Consider the following 16369-nt stretch of genomic DNA (forward strand, 5'->3'; position numbering starts at 1 on the left):
AAAGCAAGCGTTTCAAGATAAACTCTACACCAGTTGTATTTGGTGCATGTGACAAATTTGATTTGATTAATAATGAAAGTCCTGTAAGGTAACCTGGGCCTCTGACATGCATTAAAATTGATCTGAGTGCCTAAGACACCACTTTAAGAGTACAGAGAGCAGGGCAAGTACAGCCAAGTAAAAAAATAAAAAAATTAAGAACAAGAAGTGTGTTTGTTCCAGGCCAGCCAACGTGAGACAGGATATATCGAAAATCCCTTTCCTCCATCAGCTCTCTGCGTCAGCATGCTGTGAACTTGAGGATATGACTGTATTTTCCCAAGTCTGCACCTTGAAAGTACATGGACAACTTTGCTTTTACCAGTGCTCAATCAGGAAGGATTCTGTATGCAGGAATGGTCTAAGATCCCTCGCAGTGTGTTCTCCAACTCATAAATCATTTTAGAAAAAGGCTCAGTATCCTCGCAAGTTGAGGTATTGAAAGGTATTGAAAAGTGGGTTGTTAATCATTTTGACCGCTACCTTTCTGACAAATATAATTAATACTTGTTAAACAAAATCTCCTTCGGACATCAACAGTAAAGTATAAAGCACAGAATGCACACATCAAAAAGTACTAGTGTTTCAGTGATGAAAGTTCATCCTCGCCTGGACAAGTTCATCCTCGTTAGACATGCTCGCCACTGATGTCAGGACTTAACCTCCAGGAACATACACACCCTGATAAATGCTTTAGTGATAACACAGTTCTTGTTTTCCTTTAAACCATGTTTTATTATTCCTAATATTAGATGTAGATACACAAGTCAACAAACATTTTCGATCTGTAATGAAAATGCTCCACAGCACACTGACATCTTGTGGAAGGGTCTGGTATTACAGACACATACCTGAAAATGGACAGCAGTTATAGTTGTAGTAACAAGTATGTTGCAGTAGTAACAGTAGTAGTAGTAACAGTAGCAATAATAATAATTAATCATAGTAGTGGTATTCACAACTCGCAATTAGTTAAGTCACAGAAGATGGAAGTGACATTATTAAAAAAAAGGAAATGGCAGTCGGTGGAAAGGTTTATCAAATGCTGCAAAACAGATCAGACCACTGGATGAGAAAATACAAGAACCCCGTGAGACAGCACATCTCCTGTCTAACTCTAGAAAATGGAAGCTCAAATTTGCCATCAGTCCTCTGGATAATGTATACTGTGTTTCTTTTTCCTCTTCACATAAGAGACCAAGAAACCTTTTTAGGTGTTCAACTTTAACTTTTTAAACCAAAATGCTCAAAACCCTCTTTGGCTCTCTCTCACCATCAATAATACAGTCTACCCTTTTACGGTCAACGCTCACCAGTAGCACACAGACTGAACAACATCAACCCAAATCTGGCACCAAATCTTTCTGCTTGACTGGAAGGCCAGGGTCATTCCACCTTGGTATATCTGTGTGTGGATATGTGTGAGTGTGTGAGAGTGAGAGAGAGTGAAAGAGAGAGAGGAGAAAGCAAGAGAGAGGTAGTGTGCAGGTGAAATATGTGAAATACTGTCTCCAAGTAACACGTATGTCCATCACATGACCAATTTGTCCAACCCATCTTAAGAGCCGTTAACATGAATAAGAATTCATAGTGGAGTGGGCCTGAGGATCCTGCTCATGTCTGTGTATAACCTGCCCAGGACTTGAACTGGGTCACTGTGGGAGCAGTTCAGCCAGTAGAGGACAACACAAGCTACTTTTAGAAGTGCTATGGCCGATCTGGCACCAACTGCCCCTGATAGTAGTTTTTCACAGTGAATACCACAGAGCGAGGCTCGCTCAGCTCTACTCTTGAGCATCGCAGACTTTGTTGCCTCATTTAACAGGTCAGTGGGGTTCGAACTGTGACTTGGGAGCCGAGGGTCAGCTCAGTACATTAGGCTGAGATCAGGCTCACAGCTGGGATACAAACCACGGCAGACAAAGTAGTCTACAGCCTCTTGTATGGCTTTACTGCTGCTTATTTACCCCAAATCATATGAACTGAACTGAAAGGGCAATAGTCCAATAGTCTTGCCTGTTGAAAAGCTGCACATTTCTGACATTTATTCACTGTGGTTCTTTCCCTCTCTGGTTTAGGGTGAGCCATCTCAGTCAAACAATAACCTAACTGGGCTTTGATATGCCACACCCTTGCCCCAGATAAGCCTACCACCGAGTAACAGATACCATTGGCTACAAGAAATTAGGATTTTTCTGTGTTTTGAGCAGTTTCTTGTACAGAAACCTTCCACTCATCTCGGACACTAAAATAAATCACTCACTGTGCCAGGACCCAACGTCGGTATCAATGTCATCTTTACTTTACTATTATTTGATATAATTTAATCATTTTCTTTTTGCCCAATGTGAATTCTTTCCAAACTGCTAAAGGGGTACTAATGATACACCTGGGCATTCTGGTGTAATACACCACCTTCCACAGCATGGGCCTCATGGTATCATGGGCTTCATGGTATCATGGGTTCATGGTATCATGGGCTTCATGGTATCATGCCATGCTGTACATCGCGTACGGGTGAATCTCATGTACCAAGAACATCAAAGTAGAAGAGAATTGGCAACAACAACGAGACACATACAAGTACAATCCTACATGAAGTCATGCCACATATGGAGGAGCTCAAAGCCCTCCAGAAAAACAATTTAAGACTATTCTCTCGGTCACTATCAAGTGAGGAAAGCTCTCCATGGTTACGCCTCTTCCAATCCAACACAGCTATGCTAGCATTTCACTTCCTTCAACTGCTGATGCGGGTGAGCCTGTCCGTATGTGCTCAATGGAACCTGGGTACAGAATCCATATACATACACTGAGTCACTGCCAAGGGGCACATATTAAACATTCTTCTGAGATTTGTTTTGTGAGTGATAAAGCCTCCTTTGTGATTAAGCACTATTCAAATAGATAGAATCCCAGCCCTCAGCGTCCAACCATCCCCCATCTGAAATTAACCCTCCACCCTCCTCTTCCTACTAGCCAACCTCTGCAACCCCATGCCACATGGATGTGCTTCTGCTTACAATCCTCACTAGTGTTTGGCAATGGCAGTGGTAACCAACAGTGTTAACCTGCCCCAGCCTTCCCATTACAAAACAACAGAGGACCAGGAGGAAGTATGTGAAGTCTGAAGATCATCTAGGAGGAATGTTTAATTCATTAATTAGCATTGTCATCTACATATTCAAAACAAAAAACAAAAAAAAAATAATCCTTAAAGAAAGCCATCCCAACAACTTCTTTGAGCGTGTGTGTGTGTGTGTGTGTGTGTGTGTGTGTGTATGTATGTATATATGGTGAGTGTGTGCGTGTAAGTTAAGTCAGAAATGCAGCATCCAACTGGACGCTTCGGATTTAGAATAAAAAAAAAAAACACATGCAAAACCCACATCACCATAACTCCCACTCTCACCCTTACTAGAAAGCAAACTCTCTCTGGTTTGAAAAGAAACAACAAAATTCTAAATCAGAAATAATCCCTCAGAAGAACGAAATCAAATACAGGCAAGATCCAAGTTAAAATAAAACCACTTTAAATATATATAATTTCCCACTGGTGAAAATCACTTACTGCACACTGCTCAAATTTACTGAGCTTTCTTTTTTTAAACACCTCAATAATGGTCTTTCCTCAACAAAAGAAACAGCAACATGGTCCCGTAGATCAAACTCTTGTTTTGCTCTGCAACATGACTCAAGAAATCTACTGACATACTCTTTAAATCATTTATTTTAATCCCCCCCCCTCAAAACCTGCAACAGCAAAAAGATAAATAATAATAACACCAATACCAAAAAAAAGGAAAAGATATGGGGCTTCCCAAGGAGCACGATAGAGAAAAGGAGAGACTGGAAGAGGGGACCTGGGGACAGCACTCTTTATAACAGTTTCTCTGTTATTGGTAAAACAGCATTCAAATATTTTGCTTGTCTAAAGATTGGTTGAGCCAGGACTAATTTAAACCAACAAATTATCCAGTGTGGGTGAATGAAAGAGAATTGACTGAGGGTCCTCTTAGCCTCTCAGTTCTGCTAATGCTAACCACCCCCTGCCCTCTCCTCTCCCAACAAACCCCTTGGTTTCCCCCGATGATGAGGTCAAAGAGAGTTCTTATTAGTGACTCTGATCAACAAACCCTGCGTATCGGCTGAAAATGCAACTAAAGCTATGGACAAGGGCTTACATTGGTAGGATGAAGCCAAACGTGAGAGATGGAGAAGGCAAGAGAGATACGAAAGAGAAAGAGATGACAAATTAAAAAAGAGAGGAGAGCGAGAAAGAGCAAGCTCTGTGTGAGCCAGAAATTAGACAAACCACTCAGGACCCCGGCCAACAGCGATGCGTTTATGCGACAAGAGTGCTTTCATTTCTGCCTGTTTCAGTTTGTTGGAATTTTGAGGAATATAATTTTCCTTGATGTTGTTGTTTTACAAATGTTTTATTTCTTCTTTCCAAAGAAGCTGAACCTCTTCTCACGGTCCCTCTCCTTGCCCTCCTTGTTGCGCATGGTGACTCCGGCAGCGTCTGCTGAGCTGGGGGAGATGGGGGGCATAGTCATGGCTCGGCTCAGGGCCCTGGGGCCTCCGGGGGAGAGGTCTCCTGACCCCCCTGCTGGGATGGAGCTATGAATGGAGTGGATCCACGAGGCCATCTCCGTCTGGGACAGACAACGCAGGGTTAGTCCTCAGTAGACCACATGCATCAGAGGAGCATCAGAATCTTGTTTGGTTTGAAATGTGACACTCACCTCATCTTTAGCTTGGAACAGGAACTCCTTACCGTCACCTAGCCTGCAGACACACAATGTAGAACAGACAACCTGGGTCAGTATAGATGCACATCACACTCCCTTGCTTTTTAGTTAAGTTTACAAGACTATTCTCTATTCAAACCGTCCAGTTCCCCCTCCCTCTCCTCTCACCGTAACTTGAAGACGTGTTTCCTCTTCTTGTAGTCGTGTGCCACCTCACACACAGCCTCTCCCAGGCTGATGGGGACTTCTCCGTGGTAGGGGATCCCGCTGGAGGCGCTCTTCTGGTCCTTGTAGAAGCCAAGGCTGCCCTTACGCAGAACACAGTACACATTCTGCCAGGACCTATGGGAAGAGAGAGAGAAGCTGTTGGCGGAAGGCATGCAGGCATGCGCCTGAAAAGGTTAGGGACATCACCAAAGAGTTCATGGCGACACACCACATACAAAATGTAATTTTCTGAAACAAAAGCATGTACATTTCATAAATTCTATTTCCATTTAACTTAATCTTAAACTGATATTGCATTTGCTTAAATTAATCCCATCCTTCAACAGAAGTCTATATGAACTAGGGCTCTCCATTTACCCTTCAGGGAACTCCCACTCTCCCTCCAAGACGGCCCTCTATGCCCCCGGCCCCACTCCCCTCCTGATGTCTTACCTGCTAGCTGCCTTCTTGGCGTGGGACTCCATCTCCTGCTTGCGGTAGAGCATGCCCTCCATGGCATCTGTGCCAGGGTCAGCTCTCTTGCTGGGTAGTGTGGCAGACGGGTCGAGGCGTGAAGACGCCAGCCCGCTGTCTCTCCCCGGACCATTCACAGAGTCAGAGTCAGAACCCTGTTGTCCAAGATGGAAGACACATGGCAGTCAGAACAAAACCATTCCAAACTATAAGCCTGTAATTCCAGTCATTAACTGTCGGTCTGTAGTTGACAAAATTATCAATGCTTTAGGGACACCAGCAAAATGGCCATATTCATATGGTAGCTTTGAACATGGTGTAGAAAACATACAGGACTACACAAAGACTGACAGAAACACACCAACAGACACATGGAGAACAGAACAGCTACAAGCCCACAGATGGAGGTCAACCTTCATCTGGACGTCATATCCTGCCTTACAGGGCAACTGAGAAAAATGTTGAAATATATGTTTACATTTTTACAATCCAGACTTGGAACATGACAAAGGCAGCACAACGTGTTCCAATAGTGTTGCTATGATATGCTCAAATGTTTAAAGGGGGTGTGGCATTGTTATCTTCATTTCCTGGCACACAACATCAAATTCATTTTGAAAGGAAATCAACATTTCCTCTCGTCAAAAAACCTTTTCCTACTAACACCGCTTTCAAAAACACCCAACCAAGCTAGGCCCACACCACCCAAGGACCTGTTATGTAGGAAACAGCATATGGTTTCCAATTTAGGACAACACGCATCACATCGTACTAACAATAGCTTGGTGCTGAAACTACTACAGCAACTAACTGCTCTTACAAACACTCATGTCCTGGTCCTTTTGAAGATGGGCACAAACGGAACAGCACCCAGAAAGGCTTGAGAGCCTAAGATTCCTTCATTGAGACATAATGACATCATTATTATAATCTGTGTAAGGCATGGAGGCCTGAACAGCAATGGGACTGTGTGCTTGTTCACAATCAAATAAAGCAAAATGGTACAGCAGTGACAGACTGATGGCGCCCTCTATTCGGCCATGCTGAGGTACTGCAGTAGACCAGGAGCTGAGTGAAGGCAGTGATGGGGGGATGAGGAAGCTTGGCTAGGGCTAGGATAGGTACTCACACGCGGCGGATGCTTTGGCTTAGACACAGGTTTAGAGACAGGTTCACATTTCTCTTTCTTTCCCACTGACACTGATGATACTGATAAAGACTGCAGGTAAAGATGCAACAAGACATTGTTAAGAAGTCCTTGTGCTTGAAAATAGCATGCTACACTATGCTAACGTGTTTGAAAGAGACCCTGACACACACACATACACACACAAATAGATATTACAATGTGACGCACACTTATATGATAAATAGACAAACAGTGACTCACGTCTAACGTACAGTACCTGTCAAAGGTTTGGACACACCTACTCATTCAAAGGTTTTGCTTGATTTTTACAATTTTCTACATTGTAGAATAACATCAAAACTATGAAATAACACATATGGAGTCATGTAGTAACCCAAAAACGTGTTAAACAAATCAAAATATATTTTATATTTGCGATTCTTCAAAGTAGCCACCCTTTCCCTTGATGACAGCTTTGCTCCCTCTTGGCATTCTCTAAACCAGCTTCACCTGGAATGCTTTTCCAACAGCCTTGGGGCCCCAAGCGGCAGTCTGCCCACACAGCCTGAAGGTGCGTTAGGTCATTGTCCTGTTGAAAAACAAATGATAGTCCCACTAAGCGCAAACCACATGGGATGGTGTATCGCTGCAGAATGCTGTGGTAGCCATGCTGGTTAAGTTGTGCCTTGAATTGTAAATAAAATTGGCAGCAGTGTCACCAGCAAAGCACCCCCACACATCACACCTCCTCCTCCATGCTTCACGGTGGGAACCACACCTGCGGAGATCATCCGTTCACCTACTCTGCGTCTCACAAAGACACTGCGGTTCGAACCAAAAATCTAATTTGGACTCATCAGACCAAAGACAGATTTCCAGGGGTCTAATGTTCATTGCTCGTGTTTCTTGGCCCAAGCAATTCTCTTCTTCTTATTGGTGTCCATAATTATTGGTGTCCTTAAGTAGTGGTTTCTTTGCAGAAATTCAACCATGAAGGCCTGATTCACGCATTCTCCTTTGAACAGTTGATGTTGAGATGTGTCTGTTACTTGAACTCTGTGACGCATTTATTTGGGCTGCAATTTCTGAGGCTGGTAACTCTAATGAACTTATCCTCTGCAGCAGAGGTAACTCTGGGTCTTCCTTTTATGTGGCGGTCCTCAAAAGAGCCAGGTAATGACGTAGGCAGTGATATCACTAAGGCTGGACTTCGGGCTTAATAAAATAACTTGGACCCTTTACTATTTTGCAGAACTTACTAGGAAACATGTGTGCTATGTTGCCGTTGTCAACTTCTATCTGCAATTCCATTAATAAGTGAATAATTCATTTACTTAAAGATATTGTCTGAATGCTAATTTCCCCAATAAGCAAATGATTGACAAGGAACAAGGAACGAACCCCAACAATGGTTTTTGTAACTGCACGTGAAGAAACTTTCAATGTTCTTGACATTTTCCAGATTGACTGACCTTCATGTTTCTCTTTGCTTATTTGAGCTGTTCTTGCCATAATATGGACTTGGTCTTTTACCAAATAGGACTATCTTCTGTATACCACCCCTACCTTGTCACAACACAACTGATTGGCTCAAACGCATTAAGAAATGCGGACACCTCACAGGTAAGGAAAGAAATTGCACAAATTAACTTTTAAAGAGGCACACCTGTTAATTGAAATGCATTCCAAGTGACTACCTCATGAAGCTGGTTGAGAGAATGCCAAGTGTGTGCAATGCTGTCATCAAGGCAAAGGGCGGGTACTTTGAGAAATCTCAAATATAATATATTTTTTGGTTACTACATGATTCCATATGTGTTATTTCATAGTTTTGATGTCTTCACTATTATTCTACAATGTAGAAAATAGTAATAAAAAATAAAAAAAAACCTTGACTGAGTAGGTGTGGCCAAACTTTTGACTGGTACTGTATACTTAAAGGTTTGGATCCAGTTATCCACATGAGTTATACTAAATACATTCTCTCACACACAGACCATAAAAAAATCTTTCATTCAATTTTTTTTCAAAACATATGGACCAGACAATATGAAGAGGAACAAGACATAAAACAACACTTTATGGACTTACAGTGCATTCGGAAAGTATTCAGAACCCTTGAATCTTTCCACATTTTATTATGCTAAAGCCTTATTCTAAAATGGATTAAATAGTTTTCCCCCCCCCACATCAACCTACACACAATACCCCATAATGACAAAGCAAAAACTGTTTTTTGTAAATGTTTGCAAATGTATTAAAATAAAAAAAACAGAAATATCACATTTACATAAGTATTCAGACCCTTTCTTAATACTTTGTTGAAGCACCTTTGGCAGCGATTACAGCCTCGAGTCTTCTTGGGTATGACGCTACAAGCTTGGCACACCTGTATTTGGAGAATTTCTCCATTCTTCTCTGCAGATCCCCTCAAGCTCTGTGAGGTTGGATGGGGAGCGTCGCTGCATAGCTATTTTCAGGTCTCTCCAGACATGTTTGATCAGGCTCAAGTCTAGGTTCTGGCTGGGTCACTCAAGGACATTCAGAAACTTGTCCTGAAGCCACTCCTGCGTTGTCTTGGCTGAGTGCTTACGGTCATTGTCCTGTTGGAAGGTGAACCTTCTCCCCAGTCGGATGCCTGTGCGCTCTGGAGCAGGTTTCCATCAAGGATCTCTCTGTACTTTGCTCTGTTCATCTTTCCATTCATCTTTCCCTCGAAAAAATATTACCACAGCATGATGCTGCCACCACCATGCTTCACCGTAGGGATGGTGCCAGGTTTCTTCCAGATGTGACGCTTGGCATTCAGGACAAAGAGTTCAATCTTGGTTTCATCAGACCAGAGAATCTTGTTTCTCAGGGTCTGAGAGTCCTTTAGGCGCCTTTTGGCAAACTCCAAGCGGGCTGTTATGGGCCTTTTACTGAGGAGTGGCTTCCGTCTGGCCACTCTACCATAAAGGACTGATTGGTGGAGTGCTGGAGAGATGGTTGTCCTTCTGGAAGGTTCTCTCATCTCCACAGAGGAACTCTGGAGCTCTGTCAGACTGACCATCAGGTTCTTGGTCTCCTCCCTGACCAAGGCCCTTCACCCCCGATTGCTCAGTTTGGCCGGGCGGCCAGCTCTAGGAAGAGTCTTGGTGGTTCTAATCTTCTTCCATTTATGAATGATGCAAGCCACTGTGTCCTTGGGGACCTTCAATGCTGCAGAAATGTTTTGGTACGCTTCCCCAGATCTGTGCCTCGACACAAGCCTCTCTCGGACCTCATGGCTTGGTTTTTGCTCTGACATGTACTGTCAACTGTGGGTCCTTATTTATATAGACAGGTGTGTGCCTTTCCAAATCATGTCCAATCAATTGAATTTACCACAGGTGGACTCCAATCAAGTTGTAGAAACATCTCAAGGATGCACCTGAGCTCAATTTCACGTCTCATAGCAAAGGGTCTGAACTTATGTAAATAATGTATTTCTGTTATTTAAAAAAAATTGTGTTTACAAGATGTCAAAAAACTGTTTTCGCTTTGTCATTATGGGGTATTGAGTGTAGACTGATGAGGACATTTTTTTATTTAATCCATTTTAGAATTAGGCTGTAACGTAACAAATCGTGGAAAAGGGGAATGGGTCTGAATACTTTCTGTATGCACTGTATAATGTGGTGAAAATCTGGAATATTTAAATATGGAGTTTAATGGGGGGCTTTTAATTGTTTAATTTGAGTATATTAAACAGGAGGTAAGAATCTTTGTCTAGATTTCTCAATGTACTCTCTCACCTGTGAGGTGTCCTGGTCGCTGTGGATTCCATTCACTGATACTGACTGGTTCAGTGTGGTCTGGTCCAGGCTGGTCCTGGGTTACACAGGAGGAGGAAAGGGAGTGAGAACGTCATCTAGCAGGAAAATATGAAGAAGTAAAAAAGCATCAAATATCTCTGGTTACTAGGAGTTCCTCCGGTCTTACCTGGCATCATGTGTTTCAGCCTCAGACGGGGCCACCTCTTCTGTAGGTGGTGGTGTAGGGGGTCGCCTCGCCCTCTCCTCCTCCTCTCTCTGCCTCTGGATCTCCTGCTCCTCTAGCTGAAAGAGAAGCCCAGGTTAATGGCTGTTAGAGAAGACACTACACTACCTTCCTAACAATGCCAAGCCCATGAATCCTCCCAACTCCTGCCCTGGTCCACCTCACCATCATCCCATTTACCACCTCTTAATTAACCTTGACCCATTTTCTCCTGCCCCCTGTCCCCCTCTTCCCTCCAATCCTGCCCCCTGTTCCCCTCCTCCCTCCAATCCTGCCCCTTGTCCTCCTCCTCCCTCCAATCCTGTCCCTTGTCCCCCTCCTCCTTCCAGTCCTGCCCCGTCCCCCTCCTCCCTCCAATCCTGCCCCCCTTCCCCCTCCTCCTTCCAGTCCTGCCCCATCCCCCTCCTCCCTCCAATCCTGCCCCCTGTCCCCCTCCTCCCTCTAATCCTGCTCCCTGTCCCCCTCCTCCCTCCAATCCTGCCCCCTGTCCCCCTCCCCCCTCCAGTCCTGCCCCCACCCCGTCCCCCTCCTCCCTCCAGTCCTGCCCCCCGTCCCCCTCCTCCCTCCAGTCCTGCCCCCCCGTCCCCCTCCTCCCTCCAGTCCTGCCCCCCGTCCCCCTCCTCCCTCCAGTCCTGACCCCCGTCCCCCTCCAGTCCTGCCCCCCGTCCCCCTCCAGTCCTGCCCCCCGTCCCCCTCCTCCCTCCAGTCCTGCCCCCCTGTCCCCCTCCTCCCTCCAATCCTGCCCCTTGTCCTCCTCCTCCCTCCAATCCCGCCCCCCTGTCCTCCTCCTCCCTCCAGTCCTGCCCCCTGTCCCCCTCCTCCCTCCAATCCTGTCCCTTGTCCCCCTCCTCCTTCCAGTCCTGCCCCGTCCCCCTCCTCCCTCCAATCCTGCCCCCTGTCCCCCTCCTCCTTCCAGTCCTGCCCCCCTCCAGTCCTGCCCCCCGCCCCCCTCCAGTCCTGCCCCCCATCCCCCTCCTCCCTCCAGTCCTGTCCCCCTCCTCCCTCCAGTCCTGCCCCCTGTCCCCCTCCTCCCTCCAGTCCTGCCCCCACCCCATCCCCCTCCTCTCACCGTAGTAAGTTTCTCCAGCAGGGTGAAGCGCTCCTCCCAGCCGGCGGCTAGCTTCTCAAAGGCCTCGTGGCGTTTGATCAGGCTCTCCACCTCGTCCACGTTAGAGCCCAGCTCGGCCCCCCGCACCAGGGGCTCCTGGCCTGCCAGCCAAGTCTCTGCCACATATGCATCCCGGCCAAACTGCAGCACCTCCAGAACTGAGACAGAGGGACAGGAGAAAAAAATGAGTAAGCATGAAAGGACCTCTCCCTCTCTCCCCACAAACACAGCTGAAACACAAACATGCAAACACACGCACTAACACACACGCGCTAACACACATGCACTAACACACACCCAAACACACACGCGCTAACACACATGCACTAACACACACCCAAACACACACGCGCTAACACACATGCACTAACACACACCCCAAACACACACCCAAACACACACACACTAACACACACGCGCTAACACACATGCACTAACACATGCACTAACACACACGCGCTAACACACATGCACTAACACACACCCAAACACACATGCACTAACACACACCCAAACACACACGCACTAACACACACGCACTAACACACACCCAAACACACACGCGCTAACACACATGCACTAACACACACCCAAACACACACGCGCTAACACACATGCACTAACACACACCCAAACACACACGCGCTAACACACACGCACTAACACACATGCGCTAACACACATGCGCTAACACACACGCGCTAACACACACGCGCTAACACACACGCGCTACACACACGCACTAACACACGCACTAACACACGCACTAACACACACACTAACACACACACACACACACACACACACACACGCACTAACACACACGCACTAACACACACCCAAACACACACGCGCTAACACACATGCACTAACACACACCCAAACACACACGCGCTAACACACATGCACTAACACACACCCAAACACACACCCAAACACACACCCAAACACACACCCAAACACACACCCAAACACACACCCAAACACACACCCAAACACACACGCGCTAACACACATGCACTAACACACACCCAAACACACACGCGCTAACACACATGCACTAACACACACCCAAACACACACCCAAACACACATGCACTAACACACACCCAAACACACACCCAAACACACATGCACTAACACACACCCAAACACACATGCACTAACACACACCCAAACACACACGCACTAACACACACGCACTAACACACACGCACTAACACACACCCAAACACACACCCAAACACACACCCAAACACACACCCAAACACACACGCACTAACACACACGCACTAACACACACGCACTAACACACACCCAAACACACACCCAAACACACACCCAAACACACACCCAAACACACACCCAAACACACACCCAAACACACACCCAAACACACACGCACTAACACACACGCACTAACACACACGCACTAACACACACCCAAACACACACCCAAACACACACCCAAACACACACCCAAACACACACCCAAACACACACCCAAACACACACCCAAACACACTTGTAAGTCACATCTGCTAAATGACTAAAATTCAAACATTTAAAATGGAATACAAACACAAACAAATGAAGAAACACCAGCACCACAGCCTGACGTACACATACCTATCTGAAGGTGGTCCATCTTGTCCTGCCACTTGTTGTTGATCTCATCCCTCTTGCCTTGGAGCTGGTCCAGTTTCTCCCGGATCTGAATTGAGGCAGGTCAATAACACCACATGAACAAGCTGCACAATACACACAGGTACAATACAAACCCCACTCACACATTGCATAAACACACCTTTGACATTGGATTTTGTCCTAATCCCTTGACTAAATTCTAGTGTGTGAATTGATGGTAGTGTGTACTGTAGTGTATGTGGTGTAATGGTGACATGCCCAGGCCCATACCTCATCAGCTGCATAGTGGTTGTTGTTGATGAGAGAGTGTCCCATCTCATTGCAGGCGGTGAAGCTGTCTGCCCGGGTCTCGATCTCAGACTTGATGTCCTGATGGTTGGCTATAACCAGCCCTGCAGAGGACACGTCCCTGAGAGAGAGAGAGGATGGGAGGGTGGGGCGGGGAGCGGGGAGCGGAATACATTGGTGAAAGGGATTTTACATCGGGGCCCTAACCATTGACCTTAATAAAACCAACATTGGAGAACAACAATGACACACAACAGAGAGATGATCAGGTCTGACCTGGGGCTGTCGTGGGCGTCGATCTGCAGGTTTACCCCGTCCATCCACAGCATGAGGTCACGCACCATGTTGAAGAAGCGGAACTTCTCCACGGTGTCCAGCAGGAGGTGACGGCGAGCCTGGCCGGCCCCCAGCAGACCCTCCCAGGCCTCAGTGACAGAGCGCTCACTCCGGTGGATCTCCTCAGCCTTCTCCCCAGCGTAGGCCTTCTGCAGCCGCGCTGCGTCGTCCTGCACCTGGTTCACCTGGGGACAGAGAGGGACGGGGCAGACGGGAGCTTAAAAACCATGAACCTTTTTCTCTGACAAATTTCTAATATCATGTAGTGTCTGCATTAAATCTAATATTTTAGTGTGTTCAGAGTGTGTGTAATGACTTGTGTTCCTGTAAGTATCCCTGTACTCCCGTTGTATGGTGCCAAATTAATTCAATGCAACTTCTTTATTGTCCCTGAAGGGAAATTCATGGTGCAGTCAACAGTTAAAAGCAGCAGCCTACCTGTCCACTGAGGGCCTGGATGTCGTGCTCATAGGCATTGTGCTGTCGGTGGAGGTGCTGGACGGTGTTGAGGTCACGGCCCAGGTCAGAGGGCAGCGCCTCCTTCTTCTCCCGGACCCTCCCCATGGCCTCGCGGGCGTCCTGGTGGAAGCGGTGCAGCTCGTAGGAGGCGGCCAGCATCTGGGTGCGCGTGTCGATCAGCTCCAGCAGGTCGGCCCATGCCTCGTTCAGCCCGTCCTTCCACTCTGCCACGCTGGCGTTCTCAGGGTGACCCGACTCAATGAGGTCATCGGCCTGAGCGTTAACGGCGTCCACGCGCTCTTGGCCAATGGTGCTGGTGTCCCGAGCAAACTCCCGGAACTTGTCCCGCAGCATCTAAGGAGAGAGGGGGATTACATACGGATGAACATCATACTGACAAAGAACAAAAGGTTGTTGGTGAGCAATCAGTGCCTGTGTGTGTTGTGTTCCTGGGTGTGTGTTGTGTTCCTGGGTGTGTGTTGTGTTCCTGGGTGTGTGTTGTGTTCCTGGGTGTGTGTTGTGTTCCTGGGTGTGTGTTGTGTTCCTGGGTGTGTGTTGTGTTCCTGGGTGTGTGTTGTGTTCCTGGGTGTGTGTTGTGTTCCTGGGTGTGTGTTGTGTTCCTAGGTGTGTGTTGTGTTCCTAGGTGTGTGTTGTGTTCCTAGGTGTGTGTTGTGTTCCTGGGTGTGTGTTGTGTTCCTGGGTGTGTGTTGTGTTCCTGGGTGTGTGTTGTGTTCCTGGGTGTGTGTTGTGTTCCTGGGTGTGTGTTGTGTTCCTGGGTGTGTGTTGTGTTCCTGGGTGTGTGTTGTGTTCCTGGGTGTGTGTTGTGTTCCTAGGTGTGTGTTGTGTTCCTAGGTGTGTGTTGTGTTCCTGGGTGTGTGTTGTGTTCCTGGGTGTGTGTTGTGTTCCTGGGTGTGTGTTGTGTTCCTGGGTGTGTGTTGTGTTCCTGGGTGTGTGTTGTGTTCCTGGGTGTGTGTTGTGTTCCTGGGTGTGTGTTGTGTTCCTAGGTGTGTGTTGTGTTCCTAGGTGTGTGTTGTGTTCCTAGGTGTGTGTTGTGTTCCTAGGTGTGTGTTGTGTTCCTAGGTGTGTGTTGTGTTCCTGGGTGTGTGTTGTGTTCCTGGGTGTGTGTTGTGTTCCTGGGTGTGTGTTGTGTTCCTGGGTGTGTGTTGTGTTCCTGGGTGTGTGTTGTGTTCCTGGGTGTGTGTTGTGTTCCTGGGTGTGTGTTGTGTTCCTGGGTGTGTGTTGTGTTCCTGGGTGTGTGTTGTGTTCCTAAGTGTGTGTTGTGTTCCTAGGTGTGTGTTGTGTTCCTAGGTGTGTGTTGTGTTCCTAGGTGTGTGTTGTGTTCCTAGGTGTGTGTGTGTACTAAGTAATTGAAGGTCACACGTTATTTGGACAGTCAGGATAGTCCGGATAGATGCTCTACAGATGGTCATACTAACAAACTATCAGTTGATAAGAAGCTTCTTGCTAAGGTTACAGTTAGGGTTAGAATAAGGGTTAAGGTTAGTGCTGGGGTTAGGATAAAGGTTAAGTTCAGGGTTAGGGCTAGTAGATAGTTGAAATGTTACTGATAGTCTGTAGAGCATCTACAGTAGAAAAGTGTTACTCACGGTGACATGTTCGTAGTCCTGTCCCAGCTCATGGGATCCAGCCACCACCTCCCTCTCAGCGATCCACTGCTCCAGGTCGTCCACCTCTCTCTTCAGCTGGGTCAGCCTCAGCCTCTCCTGCAGACGCCCACGACGCTCCTCAGCCAGGTCCTTCAGCCCTGCGTACAGCTTGTCCACCTGGGCTTGCCGTAGGTTGATACGCTCGCTAATAGTAGTGGCGAATAAGAGAGAGAGTCAGGCCAGTTGTCATGAGAGAGTCAGGCCAGTTGTCATGAGAGAGTCAGGCCAGTTGTCATGAGAG

The 16369-nt window shown here is 46.9% G+C and overlaps 1 protein-coding gene across 6 annotated transcripts in view; it reads right to left on the reverse strand.

The window, feature by feature from the left end:
• Nucleotides 1-3173: 3173 nt before the first annotated feature.
• The window catches only part of LOC106563448 (spectrin beta chain, non-erythrocytic 1), a 110038-nt gene continuing 96842 nt past the window's right edge, over nucleotides 3174-16369 (reverse strand). For 2 of the 6 annotated variants that reach the window (XM_082958233.1, XM_082958235.1), the window contains 13 exons: nucleotides 16069-16273; nucleotides 14441-14815; nucleotides 13943-14187; nucleotides 13649-13787; nucleotides 13361-13445; nucleotides 11693-11889; nucleotides 10567-10682; nucleotides 10380-10455; nucleotides 6604-6693; nucleotides 5454-5629; nucleotides 4962-5156; nucleotides 4788-4830; nucleotides 3174-4697 (listed from right to left, as the gene is read on the reverse strand). In XM_082958233.1, the coding sequence (XP_082814359.1) occupies nucleotides 4479-4697; nucleotides 4788-4830; nucleotides 4962-5156; nucleotides 5454-5629; nucleotides 6604-6693; nucleotides 10380-10455; nucleotides 10567-10682; nucleotides 11693-11889; nucleotides 13361-13445; nucleotides 13649-13787; nucleotides 13943-14187; nucleotides 14441-14815; nucleotides 16069-16273 (2161 nt within the window). In that variant the 3' untranslated portion in view covers nucleotides 3174-4478. The remainder of the gene's footprint in view (nucleotides 4698-4787; nucleotides 4831-4961; nucleotides 5157-5453; nucleotides 5630-6603; nucleotides 6694-10379; nucleotides 10456-10566; nucleotides 10683-11692; nucleotides 11890-13360; nucleotides 13446-13648; nucleotides 13788-13942; nucleotides 14188-14440; nucleotides 14816-16068; nucleotides 16274-16369) is intronic. The other 4 variants (XM_045690051.2, XM_014129038.3, XM_082958234.1 and 1 more) reach the window with 3 other exon arrangements.

The sequence above is a fragment of the Salmo salar genome, chromosome 11 (genome assembly GCF_965601325.2).
Source record: "Salmo salar chromosome 11, fSalSal1, whole genome shotgun sequence".
NCBI lineage: Eukaryota > Metazoa > Chordata > Actinopteri > Salmoniformes > Salmonidae > Salmo > Salmo salar.